Source organism: Nothobranchius furzeri, chromosome 7 (assembly GCF_043380555.1).
Source record: "Nothobranchius furzeri strain GRZ-AD chromosome 7, NfurGRZ-RIMD1, whole genome shotgun sequence".
NCBI classification, from domain to species: Eukaryota; Metazoa; Chordata; class Actinopteri; order Cyprinodontiformes; family Nothobranchiidae; genus Nothobranchius; species Nothobranchius furzeri.
The window spans coordinates 45907755-45923804 of record NC_091747.1 but is presented as its reverse complement, the minus strand read 5'-3'; the positions used below and the strand labels follow the sequence as shown (position 1 = coordinate 45923804).

At 44.9% G+C, this 16050-nt stretch overlaps 1 protein-coding gene across 1 annotated transcript; it reads right to left on the bottom strand.

Moving 5' to 3' along the window:
• Window positions 1-1630: 1630 nt before the first annotated feature.
• Window positions 1631-15586, bottom strand: ankha (ANKH inorganic pyrophosphate transport regulator a). The gene is made up of 12 exons (XM_015954704.3): window positions 15280-15586; window positions 14266-14482; window positions 13989-14107; window positions 12151-12234; window positions 11899-12069; window positions 11294-11428; window positions 10697-10789; window positions 10528-10620; window positions 3032-3161; window positions 2823-2946; window positions 2656-2755; window positions 1631-1967 (listed from the first exon to the last, which is right to left on the bottom strand). Exons 1-12 carry the CDS (start codon window positions 15373-15375, stop codon window positions 1848-1850), a joined length of 1482 nt encoding a protein of 493 aa, XP_015810190.1. The 5' UTR covers window positions 15376-15586; the 3' UTR covers window positions 1631-1847.
• Window positions 15587-16050: the final 464 nt, after the last annotated feature.

Sequence of the window (16050 nt, the reverse complement as noted above, 5' to 3'; positions counted from 1 at the left end):
CAGCTGTTACAGGTTCCTGGAACTCGTCTCAAATCTTCTCAGTTTAGCTTCCGCCAGTCAAAGTGCCAAAAAATCAGGACCGCTTCAGGAGGGTAACCCGCGCTAAACCTTTCTCACGAAGACCAGCTCAGTGGGAGACACTGTGTGAAAGCCCATTCCTTAAAGCGACGGTTCAAACGGTTAGCACAACGGGTACATGGATTAAATTAATGATTAATTACCTTTAACATGTTTGTTTTGTGTTGTATGTTTATAATCAGTATTTATCACCCTTACAGACGTCTCCAAAGTTTTGTCAAAATGCCACAAAACGTCCTTTGTTTGTACATTTGATTTTATTTGAATGGTAAGTCGTTGCCAAGTGCAGCCATGCCAGTATTTGATCAAACTCAGAGCAGGAAGTGGATTTAAGTTGGTGTCTTTAATAAAACTGATCTTAAAGAAAAGCTCGTTTTAGGAACAGACGAGGCTCCAGGTTATAATCTTTGGTTTCTTGCCTCCATCAAACCAACCAACCAGAGAAGCACATATCCCAAAACAGCTTCCACCTAGATGCCGACTCAAGACCCCGTACAAGGTGTTTCTACACCTGTATGCACTGTACTGTAGTTTTCTACCCGAGTATTTGTACATATCTGATTTTTGGAATCATGTTAAAGTGTTGATATGAGCTTCAGATTTAACTTAACATTTGAATTGAAAAAAAAAAAATCTAAGTGATGCAAAATGTTTACACTGGATTCTGGACGGTTTTGTCTTTTAATTTATTGTTTTTGTTGGTGAAAATTTTACATGAGAACAGCTGGATTAGTTGGATCGTTCAGCTTTTAGGATGATCAGAGAAGACTTGGAGGGCAGTCTGCGTGTGTGTGTGTGTGTGTGTGTGTGTGTCTGCGTGCGTGTGTGTGTGAAACTCAGTGACATGTTGCCTTTAACCAAGCTGTGAAGAGAAGAGATGCGGCTGCAGAAACCTGGTCCTGGTCCAACAGCGGTACGGCTCAGTAGAAAAGGCGGGCTTGGTCCATGTTGCCTTAGTAACGATGCACAATAAGGAATGTTTGGTTTCACTTATCAGGTACAGGTGATATGCCATTTGCAGGAATGTTCTGGCACCACCAGTTTTTCAATGGCTGTTAAATAAAAAAGACTTTTTGAAATTTTTTGTTTGTGCGCTTCACTAAAATGGAGCTTTGTTTCATTTGATCACATTTCTAATGAGACTGAAGAGAAATCAGACCTCACTGCAGATAATAACTTAAGGTGAGAAAGGGGATAACAATAATAAAGCAATTTATTTGGAAGTAAGAATGCCTATACAGTATATACAGTACATATGACCGTCTGAATACTACTGAGGAAAAGGATTTTGCTAAACAAAAAGTAGATCTGACTCCCCGACTGCTTTAGTGAACAATCTTGTTTGTTTTCTTAAACACGCGGCGACAGAACGAGGGATTCCCGACTGCTCTGGGAGTTTTAAGTATACACAACGCATCAAAAACAGGAATCTGTACACCGATGTCTCTAAAGTACGATTGCACAACCCACAACATGTTTGAATGAAAACTCAACATGAAACGATGAACTATCTAGTCCACTCTGCTACGAGTCGACTCGTTTTAGCTGCTGAGGAAGAGGATTTCCCTCGTTCACCAGTAAATAGAAGAGACCTGGAGGTACAGCCACTGATGTGATGAAGACGATATTTACACTGAACAATCCAAGGTGCATGGCTTTCTGTACAGTGTGCGTTTTTACAGCATGAAGGACTTCCGAACCCAAACCCAGCTCCAGTCCTGGACTCTTCTTCAGAAAAACCTCCACGCTGAAGTCTCCCTCCTCACAGCTCACTCCTGCTCCTCCTCTTCCTCCTCGATGGCGTCCATCGGGTTCCTGGTGAAACCCTCGCCCATCGGGGCAGAGTCCTCTCCCTCCACCACCAGCTCGTTGGACAGCTCGCTGTTTTTCTGAGAACAAGAATAAGAAAAAGATGCTCTTGGTTACTTGCGTTGCCCACGCTGGACTTTAGTTGTTCTAATCTAGTAGCTGATAAGGCTTTAATAAGTCTATATGTGATGATGTGATTACCCAGAACAGGCTAGGCCGAACTCCCTGACCACGACTTTTCAAGAAAACCACTTCAAAAATAGAAACGCATAAAAAGTGTACCATTACATGAACTAATGTTTGGTAACAGAAACGTTTTGGGAAAGTGACATTTAATCCCTTCTGTTCTAAATATTTTTAGGTACTGGTGTCCTTTTGGTATTCTTACCATTTGAGTTTTTAATGTGGACAATTCAATAAATAATTGAAAATCATGACATGAATTAACTTTATATCTGATAAAAGGTTTGTAAACCAAATTGTTGATTTTAAAGACTTATTAAAGACTAGTGTTTATATTCTGCTTGACCTTTAGCACAAACATTTGTGTTCTCGTGCGTCAATGGAAACTTTAAAGCAAAACAAAGGAAACTTCAGACACTAAACAATAACAGCTATAGGACCAGTTTTGGTTTAATAAAATGTTTTTCATCCAAACTGAAACATTAGAACTGGAGGAGGGAAGGCCTGGTCCTAAAGGTCTGGAGAAAACCTAAAACAAGGTCTTTATTCTCGTGTTCGCGGTTACCTCAGTCCAGGCGTTCTCACCTGTTGGCGATAAACATAGCAGGCTGCTACGGCAACCATTGCAGACTCCCCAACAAACCCGGCTAGGAGGGACCCAACTCCGAGTGTAGCTCCGTGAACCCTGAAACATGGAGGATCATCAGCCTTCTCACAGGTGAGTCAGGTCTCAGGTGTGTTCTCTGACTTACCCCATATAAGGCAGCACGACCAGACTGATGATGAGGACGATGATCCGCAGAACCGAGCTGGGCGCTAGAACAAACGTCTTCTTCAGGGTCATGAGCCATCCCGTCAGGTGAGCACGAACAGTCACTGCAGACAGAAGGAAAGAGGAACCGTCACCCCGCTGAAGCTAAACACGGCCCTGTCGGTGTCAGCAGGAGGGGGAGCCCCTCACCCGGCAGCGGAAAGAAGGAGAAGATCCTGAGTGGGGCCACACATAGCTCCGCAAACGCGTACTCCACTCCGATCACGTCCACCAGGATCTTCTCCGACACGTGGGGACTCCAGAACACGGCGAAGCAAAGCTGCACACAAAACAAATCCAGAGTTTATTCTTGCTTTTATTTGGACACAAAAGATCAGCCCAGCGCCTCCAATTAGGACCGAGCGTGGGCCTTTGAAGCTTAAACGGAACAGATAAGCTCAATGCATCATTGTTGGTGGAGGCAGCTGTTGAGGCACAGATTAATCAAATCAGCACATGACATGGATCAAACATAGGAGCAAACTGATCTGAACATGAATGCTACATTTGTATGAATATGTCTAATAATAATTTAACATTCGTGTAGAACAAAAACAGAATCAAAGGTCTAAAAGTTACGGTGGTCTGCTAGAATATTTCAGATAGCTTCTGTGTGTCCATCCAAGCCAGAGCAGCTCACATCAGCTGAAGCACGGAGGTGGAGGTATAATGGAAGAACTGACCAGAAGCCTCGATGTGAAACCATGTGCCAGGAATGCCTTAAAATTATGTTTAAGAAAACATAATCCTAATAAATGCCCAAAAGGAATGATGGGATGATTTCTCCTGACTCCACGTGTTCCCTGCATCATTCTACTGTCCAATGAAGCCATTTTACCCCTTTAGAGATTTTATTCCCTCAAACTACAAGTTTACTTTCAGAGAATTCTATATTTTGTCATTAAAAGTGTTCTGTAAAGTAAAATAAACAAAGTCAGTTTTGGGTGAAAGACTGAAACAATCTTAATTCTTCAAACTTAACTCAATTTTATGCAAAAAGCCAAACAAAAAGATCTGGATTTTCCACAGACATCCAACCGTGGTCCCTGAGGGCCGTGTCCTACCCAACATCTTTTACAGATTAGACCAGATTCCACACACCAGATTATAATCTGTGGGCAATTAACAGGCTTCAGCAGAGCTGGATGACCTGCTGAACAACCACTGAATCAGGTGTGGTTGCGGCCCTTGAGGGAAGCAAACAGAATAAATGTCTGAATGCTGGTGGCAAGCCGTACAGATTTACTCTGCGGTGGAGCATCAAAGCTTCTGTTTTAAAGTCATGCCTGATACTTTGTTATTGTTTTTTGAACGCTTTATAATTCCGATCAGACACGGAGACAGAGGTGAAAGAGAAAGGAAGAGACAAAAGGAGGGGGGGGGGGGGTCCCCCACAAAAATAAACAAGAACAAGAGTGCTTCTAGACCTGCAGAAAGAGAAAAAAAGACAATACAACTAGAGCAAGGCATCACTGCGTCAACCTGATGAGGAAATATAAAATCAACAGTGTTTTACTGAACAATCACACAATAATAACTTTGTGCATTTTGTGCCAACTACAGTGTTGAAAATGCCCAAGTCCATACTTATGAAAGCACCATGTGAGCACCTGTGTGTGTACATGCGCTTGTACAGGTCCTTCTCAAAAATTAGCATATTGTGATAAAGTTCATTATTGTCTGTAATGTACTGATAAACATTAGACTTTCATATATATTAGATTCATTACACACAACTGAAGTAGTTCAAGCCTTTTATTGTTTCTAATATTGATGATTTTGGCATACAGCTCATGAAAACCCAAATTTCCCATCTCAGAAAATTAGCATATTTCATCCGACCAATTAAAGAAAAGTGTGTTAATACAAAAAAAAAAGTCAGCCTTCAAATAAGTATGTTCAGTTATGCACTCAATACTTGGTCGGGAATCCTTTTGCAGAAATGACTGCTTCAATGCGGCGTGGCATGGAGGCAATCAGCCTGTGGCACTGCTGAGGTGTTATGGAGGCCCAGGATGCTTCGGTAGCGGCCTTAAGCTCATCCAGAGTGTTGGGTCTTGTGTCTCTCAACTTTCTCTTCACAATATCCCACAGATTCTCTCTGGGGTTCAGGTCAGGAGAGTTGGCAGGCCAATTGAGCACAGTAATACCATGGTCAGTAAACCATTTACCAGTGGTTTTGGCACTGTGAGCAGGTGCCAGGTCGTGCTGAAAAATGAAATATTCATCTCCATAAAGCTTTTCAGCAGATGGAAGCATGAAGTGCTCCAAAATCTCCTGATAGCTAGCTGCATTGACCCTGCCCTTGATAAAACACAGTGGACCAACACCAGCAGCTGACATGGCACCCCAGACCATCACTGACTGTGGGTACTTGACACTGGACTTCAGGCATTTTCGCATTTCCCTCTGCTCAGTCTTCCTCCAGACTCTGGCACCTTGATTTCCGAATGACATGCAAAATTTGCTTTCATCCGAAAAAAGTACTTTGGACCACTGAGCAACAGTCCAGTGCTGCTTCTCTGTAGCCCAGGTCAGGCGCTTCTGCCGCCGTTTCTGGTTCAAAAGTGTCTTGACCTGGGGAGTGCGGCACCTGTAGCCCATTTCCTGCACACGCCTGTACACGGTGGCTCTAGATGTTTCTAGTCCAGACTCAGTCCACTGCTTCCACAGGTCCCCCAAGGTCTGGAGTTGGTCCTTCTCCACAATCTTCCTCAGCGTCCGGTCACCTCTTCTCATTATGCAGCATTTTCTGCCACACTTTTTCCTTCCCACAGACTTCCCACTGAGGTGCCTTGATACAGCACCCTGGGAACAGCCTATTCGTTTAGAAATTTCTGTCTTACCCTCTTGCTTGAGGGTGTCAATGATGGCCTTCTGGACAGCAGTCAGGTCGGCAGTCTTACCCATGATTGCGGTTTTGAGTAATGAACCAGGCTGGGAGTTTTTTTAAAGCCTCAGGAATCTTTTGCAGGTATTTAGAGTTAATTAGTTGGTTCAGATGATTAGGTTAATAGCTCGTTTAGAGAACCTTTTTATGATATGCTAATTTTTTGAGATAGGAAATTTGGGTTTTCATGAGCTGTATGCCAAAATCATCAATATTAGAAACAATAACAGGCTTGAACTACTTCAGTTGTGTGTAATGAATCTAATATATATGAAAGCCTAATGTTTATCAGTACATTACAGAAAATAATGAACTTTATCACAATATGCTAATTTTTGAGAAGGACCTGTAGATGTAAGGTTTCTCTATAGGAGAAGAAGAAAAGATCTTTTCTATAGCGCCTCTCAAGATAGATATCACGAGGCGCTTCACAAAAACAAAAAAATGTAAAAATATAAGAATTTAGAAAATGATTAAAAATATAATTAGCAAAAAATTGACAATTGTGATAAAAATATGCAAAGAGAGAGTAAACAGGAAAGAAGGAAATCAGTGGATCCTGAGGAAGGTGGAATAGGTAGGGAGGGCAGAACAAGGAAAGAGTGAAGAAGGTCATACAAAAGCCAGCTTGAACAAGTGAGTCTTCAGCTGCTTTTAAAGGAGACCACTGAGTCCACTGATCTCAGGCTCAGGGGGAGAGAGTTCCAGAGTCTGGGGGCCACAGCAGCAAATGATCTGTCACCTTTGGTCTTTAGCCTGGTGCGCTGCACAACCAGTAGGCTTTGATCACTGGACCTCAGGGACCTGCTGGGGGTGTAGGGACTAAGAAGATCACCAATGTAAGATGGTGCTTGTCCATGTAAGACCCTATAGACCAGAACCAGGATCTTGAAATGAACCCTGAAGTTGACTGGCAGCCAGTGAAGCTGGAGGAGAAGCGGGGTGATGTGGATGTATTTGGAGGACTTGGTCAGAAGCCGAGCACAGGCATTCTGAACCACCTGTAGACGGTTCAGGGAGGTTCTGCTCAGACACGTGAAAAAAAGAGTTACAGTAGTCTAAGCGTGAGGAGATGAAGGTGTGGAGAACAGTCTCAAGTTCAGAGCGGGACAGAATGGGACTCAGTTTAGCAATGTTCCTCAGATGGAAGGAGGAAGAGCGAACAAGAGAACTGACATGAGAATCCAGGGTGAGAGCTGGGTCAAAGGTCACACCAAGATTCCTGACGAAAGGTTTGGTGTGAGAAGCGAGCTGACCAAGAGAGTCTCTATAGGAGCGTCCAATAGAGAGTTGTGAGGGGCCACAGATCTGCCTCCCAAAGATGTGTTGGAGATTGAGGGCTCTCCAAGTCCCAGAAATCTAGGAGCTGCCCCAGAGCACAGGGACCCCAGGGAGACTGTAACAAGATAAGCCCCAGCCTGCTGGGGTGATGAGCAGGCACCCCCGCCAAATGCTGAGCAAAGCATCCCACCACCCAAGACCCCAGCAAGACTGCCAGCTCCCCCTCCTAGCCTCCAGCCCCGGGAAGCCAAGCGACAATCGAGGTGTGCTAAGACCTGCTAAGGAATGTGGAAATGGGATCCATACCCACACCCCCTGACTTGCCCACCCCCCAAGGTCCTATGTGCAAGTTTGTGTGATGATGTGAGGGAGCAGGAGGAGAAAAATGTATGGGGATGGGGAAGAATGGCTGGTTGGCCTAAGCCCTTCAGGGAGCCAGCTCCCCCACTGGCCCCAATAGGCACCTCTGTTCCAAAAATGCCCCCAGGGCATGGAGACCCCAGTCCATCTTGCCAGGGCCCAAAGCAGCAGCATCGCAGAGCCCCACGGAGTCCAAGGGCACCAACCCAGCCCCATTCCAGCAGAATAACTACTCCCATCCCTGCATTTGCACAACTTCCAGAATATGAAAGACATGAGACATCCAGGTAAGGTTAATCCTCCCCCTTCTGGACAGCCCCTCCCCCGTAATGGGACAGAGTTGTTATTTCAGAGAAGCCAAGGTCCGCCTGAGGCCCCTGAGCCTGGGCCACGCACTATCGCTTGTTCCTGCCTTCTTCGTGGCAGCTTACAAGTCAGGACCCCATCCCCAAGTCCCTGGCCAGATCCCCCACGGGGCCCACAGCCCCCACACCCCGAGCCCCCACCCAGACCTACTCAGGGGCGATGCAGCCGCCAGGCAGCAACCCATGGCCACCGCCGAGACCCCCACCCAAGGGCCTCGGCGGCAGCTATTTTAAGGCCAGATTCCCAGTAGTCCACCACCTCAGCGGGTGGACTACTGGGAATCTGGTTTTAAAACGGGTAGTTTCAGCTCAAGATGCAGTGGGTTTATTGGCCATTTTGGTCTGAGTCGTGACAGAAAACCAGATCTCAACTTAAAAGCTGGAAATATTAGGAAAATAAATATTTCTTTGAGTTTTATAAAAGTAATCAGTGTCCTTCCTGGTTTACCAAAAACCTTTTTAACTCCACTTCTGCTCCCAGTGTTCCCAATTTATGAAAGTCGGCTAAATCAACCAAGTCACGGCAACAAAAACAAGGGTTTTCATGCCCTCACTCAGGAGATCAGCTGTTTGACAGTTTTGATGTGGTGAAGCAGCTCAGCGCCACCTCACCAGCTATCATTACTTTAGCGGGACAGAAGCACATGTGGCCACGCTGAGCCATCGTCTCCCCTGACTCAGCGGTGGCGTCTCTAAACAAGGTGAGACATTTACAACCAAATCTGCTCTCATCAGATTAAATTATACCTTACAGGTTCCTCACAAAACACACCATGTTTGTTTTTCTCCAAAATGCTTCGAGCATGTCCATGATCAGAGCAAGTCTCGACATGAGGGCCTGTGTTGGTTATGTGGAGCTGAAAACAAACACAGCTTGGCATGGATTCTACATCTGGTGTGCCATCCTCCTCCTCCTCCAAGACCCACTCTTTGCCACAAACTTCCTGTTTTTCCTAAACAAGATGGGGAAAAAGCGACTACTAGAAGCCAAGCATCAGGGAGGCAAGCGAGGAGAAAAAAGGACTCCCACGAATCCAGAGCAACTGCAGAAATGTGCCAACTTTTAGGAATGTGGTAACAGATTGGCTTTATGTACACTTTAATTATCTCTAAAGTTCAGGTGGGAATGTTTCCTTCCTCTCTCTGCAACCAGAGACTAAAACCAGGATGAAAACCACGTTTAGTCTGGTTTTAACAAAGCTCTAAACTAAACTACCTCGACTTTAGAGCTTGTTCTGGAACACTTTACGTTTCCTCCTAACTTCAGACTGGCTGAGTCACTAAAAACCCCGTCAAGTCTCTTTGTGAATCACGTGCCTGGGTTGTGTTTCGGAAAATGTTTAACATATTGATTGTTTAGATTTGGAAACTAGTCCAGCCACCATGAGGAGAAAAAGTCCCAACAAGAGTCAAAGCAAAGGCCATGTGAGGTTTCTGCAGCAAACGGAATCGTTCAGTAAGGACTGGTTTAAGTTACTGACGGTTGATCAACATGAAATAAAGCTGCATCTTTTTAAATCAGAACCGTCCTGAACAAAAAGATCTGACCTTTGAACCTAACTGTGTAAACATGCATGTGTGTTGGTATACACACACATGCAGCAGCCACAGGCTTCCTGCTAGCTTTTGTTGTTCATTGGTAGCAGCCGGTGAGTGCTGACCAATCAGGTCTGGGCCGCTGTTAGGTTCAAGTTGGTAAACAGGTCAGGCAGGAAAGTAAGGCGTACAGTTTATAAACTACTGACAGGAAATGTACCCACTGTTGGGTTTCTAGAACATTTACTAAATGGTCTGTATTTGGGTTCTACAAACCCCCAAGGCGCTTCACAACACAGTCGGTCATTCACTCATTCACACACACATTCACACGCTGGCGGGGATGAGCTACGATGTAGCCACAGCTGCCCTGGGGCGGAGGCTGCCGAGCACAGGCTCCACCGGTCCCTCCGACCACCACCAGAAGGCAAGGCAGGTTAGGCGTCTTGCCCAAGGGCACAACAGCAGAATTCTCTGGTCGGAGCCGGCATCAAACCTGCAACCTTCCGATTACTGGACAACCCGCTCTACCTCCTGAGTCCCAACTACAACTAAACTCATTTCACAAATATTTAAGCAATTAACAAAAAAATGGGTCAAGTTTTTACATTTTAGACACCAAATAGCTTAAAAACAGATTTTAACTACACTCGTTCATCCGTCAACCCCATTAAAGATGGCTGCTACACCTAATCAACATCAGCCAACATAAAAAATGGTTACAAGTCAATCAATTTTACAGTCGGACCCAAAACTTTCATGTAGTAGAAGCAGAGCGATCATGTGGGAAGTAGCAAAGTTGTGCAAGAGGACTCATGACTTTATTGCCCAGATTTGACCAAAACGCCAATAAATCCATAGCGTCTCAAAAAATGATCAGTTTAAAACTTTGCTAACAAGCACTCCATCAATGTCACTCGGTCCGTAACTTTTTGAACTTAAACATTTTAGCTCTAAACTTTTTTTGAAATCTCTCTGAAGGTTGAATAATGACAGTCACTCAGTCTCACACATTTACCTTCTGCTGCATCAAACATTTGATCTATGAAATGCACATCTAGAATGTCAGGAACTTAAATAGGAGGGTTTTATTAAAGCTTTTAGAAGAACCTGATTTTTTTTCCCAGCACAAACCACAAAAACAGCCTTTTCTGAGAGCATAATGGATTAAATGACACACGTGAGAGGAACGGGGCGGGCTGACGTCATCTTACCGTGAGAGACAGAGCCAGGCAGCAGAACGTAAACTTCTTAATGTGGGACTTGTTCACCGGGCTGCCGATATTCAGCTTGTTGCTGGGATTGTTCTGTAAGTGAGGAATTTATTACTGCCCCAGTCCATATATGTCCCCATTATGAGTGAATCCTGAGGCGCTGCTTTACCTTGTCAAAGGCTGGGTAAACGGCTCTGAGTTCAGTCAGCCAGCCGTAGGGCATGTGACCTACGGGGTATGTAGCTGTGAGCACGGCGACGGCCTGGAAGGACAAACAACAGGTACGGGTTATTTGCATGTCGCCATTCAGACTAAAAATAGCACAAAGCTAAATAAATACCAGCTGCCCAATAATAACCAGAGTGAAAGCAGCACATGTACCACTCATGTTTCTCTGGATTTTCACAACTTTTATCACCATCATTGTGACGGCAGCAATGACGGGCCGCACCAGCAGAGCCACATCGGAATGTAGTCATGCCCCGAGTTTCACACATGCCCAGCAATCACCCAAACAGCCAATGGTTTCCAGTTGGTTCTGGTAAGCAGCTTTGTGTTCTCTTTAATGGTGGTGTGTGTGTGTGTGTGTGTGTGTGTGTGTGTGTGTGTGTGTGTGTGTGTGTGTGTGTGTGTGTGTGTGTGTGTGTGTGTGTGTGTGTGGAGGGGGGGGGGGTACTCCACAAGGCCAGAAAGTTCCAGAGGGAGTTTATTCTCCAACAAGTGGAGTTTATTACAGGAGAGAAAACAAAACCCAACATCCACCCACCTCTGTAGCGTCGCTGGATCCCTTCAGGTCGCGGGACACAAACAGGTTGACGATGGGTCGGCTGATGCGCTGAGTGGCCAGGATGAGGGCCAGGGGCCACCAGAAACTCAGCATCTTTTTGATGGTGGCATCACCCTGCAGAGTTACACACTTCTGCTTCAGTTTTGGTTTAAAATTCATGTCTTTGTTTTTCCCAAATGCACCAGTTTTCCTGCTTCAATCCAACCTGCCCCATAGTTACAATAAAACTGGTCTTTTTTCATCTAAATGATTGGCCTACATCATCCCGTCAATTTTAAAATAAACCAAGCTGCAGACTTCCTTCTGCAGAAAATCATTACCTTTTAGTCACATCTTCTGCTTCCTCAGAGTTTATTTTTAAACATCTGACAGACTGATACCAAAAGATAACCAACATCGACTTCTGCTTACTAAGAAGATTTAAAGACTTCAACACAGAAAATATTGCTTCAATCTGAAATTAATGATTAGCCGCAGTGCATTCCTGGGTCAAAAGAAAAATGGAATTTTGGATTTTGGATCGCTCATGGGGCAGTCAGTCAAAACATAAAGACGACTGATTTCAGCTGATCTGTGGCACGTACCCCCACATCAAGCCCGCTGGATTCTGGGATGTTGTCGTGAATGTTGCAGTAGTAGGCGATCCCGACGATGCAGAACCGGACCAAGGCACCCATGTACAGGGAGAGGATCGGGATGAGCAGAGGCTCCACGCATTCCAGATTACTCTGCAGCAGAATGGCCACAAACACAATCTGAGGAGAAAAGAACAATGAGGTCAAAAAAGAAGAAAAGCTCTCAAATGTGTTGGATCAAAATCAACACACGTCCATTACCTGGACCACAACATCAGAGATGGAAGCAGTGCCTACAATGACACTGTACTTGTGCTTGAGAAGAATCCCAGCATGAATCCATGCCTGGAAAGCAAACAATGGATGGAAAGGATGGAGTAGAGACAAGACTACAAATAATCACTTTTTTTTAACTCCTCACACCATTCAGAGTTCACATTTTAAAGAGACTGCAGGTACCCATTATTGTTAGCATGTAGCAACGTTTAGCACTTTAGCAAGGATTAAAGCTTTTATAATTAACTTTACACAGGCCCATTTACTATAAGAAACAGACAATAGTATTGAAATAGTTGTTTGAAGATGACATAGAAACATGGTGCTGCTATGAAGGCAGAGAAGAGCTGCTCCAGAAAGACAGTGTGAGCTAAATGCATTTTTTCCAGGACAACTGATGTTTGCAGACTAAACTATTATAAAAAATAACATTACTGGACACCAAACCACAGAGTGTGTAATGGTTGTAATGTAAAAAAAAAATTATGGAGACGTCAGACTACTGAAATGATTTGCCCTCGTTCTGCTCGCTTGCACCCCCCAGGAAAGACCACCCCAAATCTCAAATCACATTCATATTCACACAAAGCATGCACTCATCTTCATTAACCAAGACAGAAATGTTAAAGCCAATAAATACATTTACTTTAATACATTTTCAATCATTTTTCAAATATACTCTTTAAGTATAAATCTTCATTTTTTTATGGATGATTTTGTTGAAAAGTGCCAAAGTTCAAGTCCCATTAGTCGTCACGCACTGATGAAATTACATCTCCTATACGACCCATCCCCATGGGGAGCGGTGAACTGCAGCTGTGGCTGCACTCGGGAACTATTTGGTGGCCTTTCCTAGTTTGTATCATGCCAATTACGAACTTTTACAAGCTAATAAATCTCAAAGTACAGGGCTTCCCCCAGAAAATGAGTTAAGCCTGGCGGATTCGGCTGTCGGGGGTGGGGGTCGCACACTCCATCCCGCAGCGCTCCTCCGCGAGAGCGGGGGTGGGGGGGTTGCACACGTTCCGCTGCCGTTTCTCACCAGTATCAGCTGACGGAGGGCTCTTGTTTCGTTGCGCCGTCCATGTCAGCGAACACTGTAGGGTCGGGGAGGGGGGCGGGGCATGAAGCTTATCCTGGCGGGTGGCCAAGCAAAGCCTGGCAGGCCGCCAGGCTTATAAAGCACTGGGGGAAACCCTGAAGTAGATGACTGGCGTGGTCAAAACACCCATCATCATTTTTAATTAAAATTGCAGTACAACATATGTGCGATCCAGGCCGTAGGGCAACGCGGATTAGAAAATAGCATTTTTTTAACCTTTTATCCATTCTTTCGGGGACCCACGGCGCGGAAGTAGATTTAGGCTATCTTCTTCAGGCACTCGAGGAGTACAGACGCTTCCCTCTTTCACTCCCTTACCTTTTTTTCTCCCAAGGCTCTTTGTCCTGTCTGCCCACAAAGAGCTTCTCTGCATTTCTTCAGAAAAACTCAATTTTTACTAACCATGGATTTGATAAACTGGTCATTCAATGCGATCGGTAAGATTTTTTTAACAATGAGAACGGAGCAGGGGGCTCCCACATGTCCACAGGGGACACACCCGGTGGGATATTTGTTGGATTCCCCCATGAAATTTTTTCTAGGAACGCCACTGGTCAAGTGCCCCTATCATTTAAAAGGTATGTCAAAATAAGAGCATGCTAGCAAAGCTGAATGTCAACTAATCTTTTTATCTCTGAGCTGTTATTTTTGCACCACTTTGGAGCTGAAACAGAAATTTCTGATGCTCTACCCATTCGTGTGTTTACTTCTGCACACTCACCATTGCATCCAACAACGGGAAAGCAGCCAGGAATAGGAACGCCCTTCTTGTCTTGTACCCAACCGACTCATCCACTTGGTGGAGCTTATTAATAATATAGTATCCTAAATCTGTGTAAGCTGCATAGAAAGAGAAAGCATTTGTTGGAAAGAGTGCAGACTAAAATAGTCTTGGGAGAAAATGCACAATGCAGTAAAAAACGCCAGGTTAACAAGTTGTGGTTTAAAGGCAGGATGTTATCATGTGTTGCACAAAAACAATCCCTTTAAACACACACCTATCAAGATATGGAGGACAAACGCGATGACCCCGGCTGCCAACATGCACAGCACTGCCTTCCTCCGATCCCGCTTGCTGTTGACAAACACCAAGCCCACATTCTTGAAATCACTCATGGGACCAGTGAAAAACTTCATCAGGGAGTAGGCCAAGCCATAGCTGGCCAGCATTTCCACCGTGTCCTCCTTGACGGTGGCTATGCCCCTGTTGAGAGCCTGGAGCAGACGTGAACACAAGATAAGTTCAGAATGACAGCATGACTTCAGCGGGCGTTATCTCTGAGCAGATGGGAACTTTCTAACTGTCCTACGAAAGATGACCATACGGAGCACTTTTTAACCCTGAATCATCTCCATTCACTTATACAGCTGGCCTTTTCATTTGCCGCTTCATTTCTATTTATACCACCTCACCCAGCCATTACATAAGCCTAATCTGACATATCCAAGCCTCTGTGCGTGTTTTCATTATTCTCACTATCTGATCTGAGGTTTCATTCATATATGCGTTTATTTATTTAACCCATTAGATTAAAAAGCTCATTTAAGAGTTCATGGTTGCTCTGCTGGGGGAAGGTCCTCCAGCTCTGGCTGAAGAAAACAGGAAATGCTCATTTAAATGATCCAATGTTCCTTTTAACCACAAATGACCACAAATTCTTACCAACCGGCACAAAAGATGCAGATTAACACGAGTTAGCGCATTTTAAAATGCAGCAGTGACGTTTCGGTTTATAAAAGATGACTAAATAAATAAATAAATGAAATAAGGCCTTTTTCTTCTGTTCTTCCTATAAATAATGTACAGAATAGCGGCTACGCTAACCTGCGTTAAACATTTACATCATAACGGTAAATAAATGCTACGGTCACGTTTTACGAGGCTTTAAAAATGATTTTAGACAGTAAAGTGTTAATATATACGGCAGCTACCAGTTAGCGTCTGGCAGCAAACACCGAGGCGACCATTAATGTTTAAAAGCAACTCACGCGGCGGAGCTGGGAGCCCTTACCTGTTCCCCGAGGTCGATGGCGACATTGGTAATCGCCAAAGGCACCAGAAAGCGGAGGAGAGGCCAGTAAGGACTGAGGGATGGAAACTCCACCATGGTACTAGCCGGGGTGACGGAGCCAGGCGCATCTGCCTCGCTCTTGATTGATTGGGAGGAAAAATCAAAGATGATTCGAGCGCAATTAGAGCACCTGCGTTAGAGGAGAGATCTGCGACGGGAGCCGAGTAGCTCCCGTAGCGGCGACGGCGCGTCGCGGTGCCTAGGTGCTGCTGCCGGGAAGATCCGAAGGTCAATGGAACGTTCAGACCGGCGCATCTTTCCTACGAATCATCTTCGAAGGGGGGCGGAACCGCAAAGTGCTGAAACCGAGGTCTGTACCCAGGACACGCCGGTAGAGATTTGGGTAAAGAAAGATCACCGAGGCGGTTTAAATGAGTTATTTAGCTCCGTATTATTCAGACCGCGCCCCCCAGCGCTGGGCAGTCCCGAAAATGCCAGAGGCGGTAACCCGCTGCTGCTCCCGCAAGTGGGCCTGCTATTAACTGAGGTTGTGCTAAAAAGTGTCACCCTGCAAGGATCAGCCTCCGCGGGAGCGCGCAATGCCTGCTACAGCGCGTTCTCCTAATTTCTCAAGAACATGATTTTATGTCCTTTTAACTAAGAATAACATTTTTGGACAAAGACCATAGTTTTATTGAGATGCTGTGCATGATGTGTCGATTGTAAAACAACACATTTAACTTTAAAAAAATAATGTTGATTAAAATAAAT

Excerpts from the sequence above, each read along its gene's own strand:
- ankha (XM_015954704.3), bottom strand. The coding sequence starts at position 15,375 with ATGGTGGAGTTTCCATCCCTCAGTCCTTACTGGCCTCTCCTCCGCTTT. Across the intron at positions 3,162-10,527 it reads GCCTGGCTCTGTCTCTCACG|CTTTGCTTCGCCGTGTTCTG; the intron begins GTAAGATGACGT and ends TTTTGTGTGCAG. Across the intron at positions 1,968-2,655 it reads GCTATGTTTATCGCCAACAG|AAAAACAGCGAGCTGTCCAA; the intron begins GTGAGAACGCCT and ends TCTTGTTCTCAG.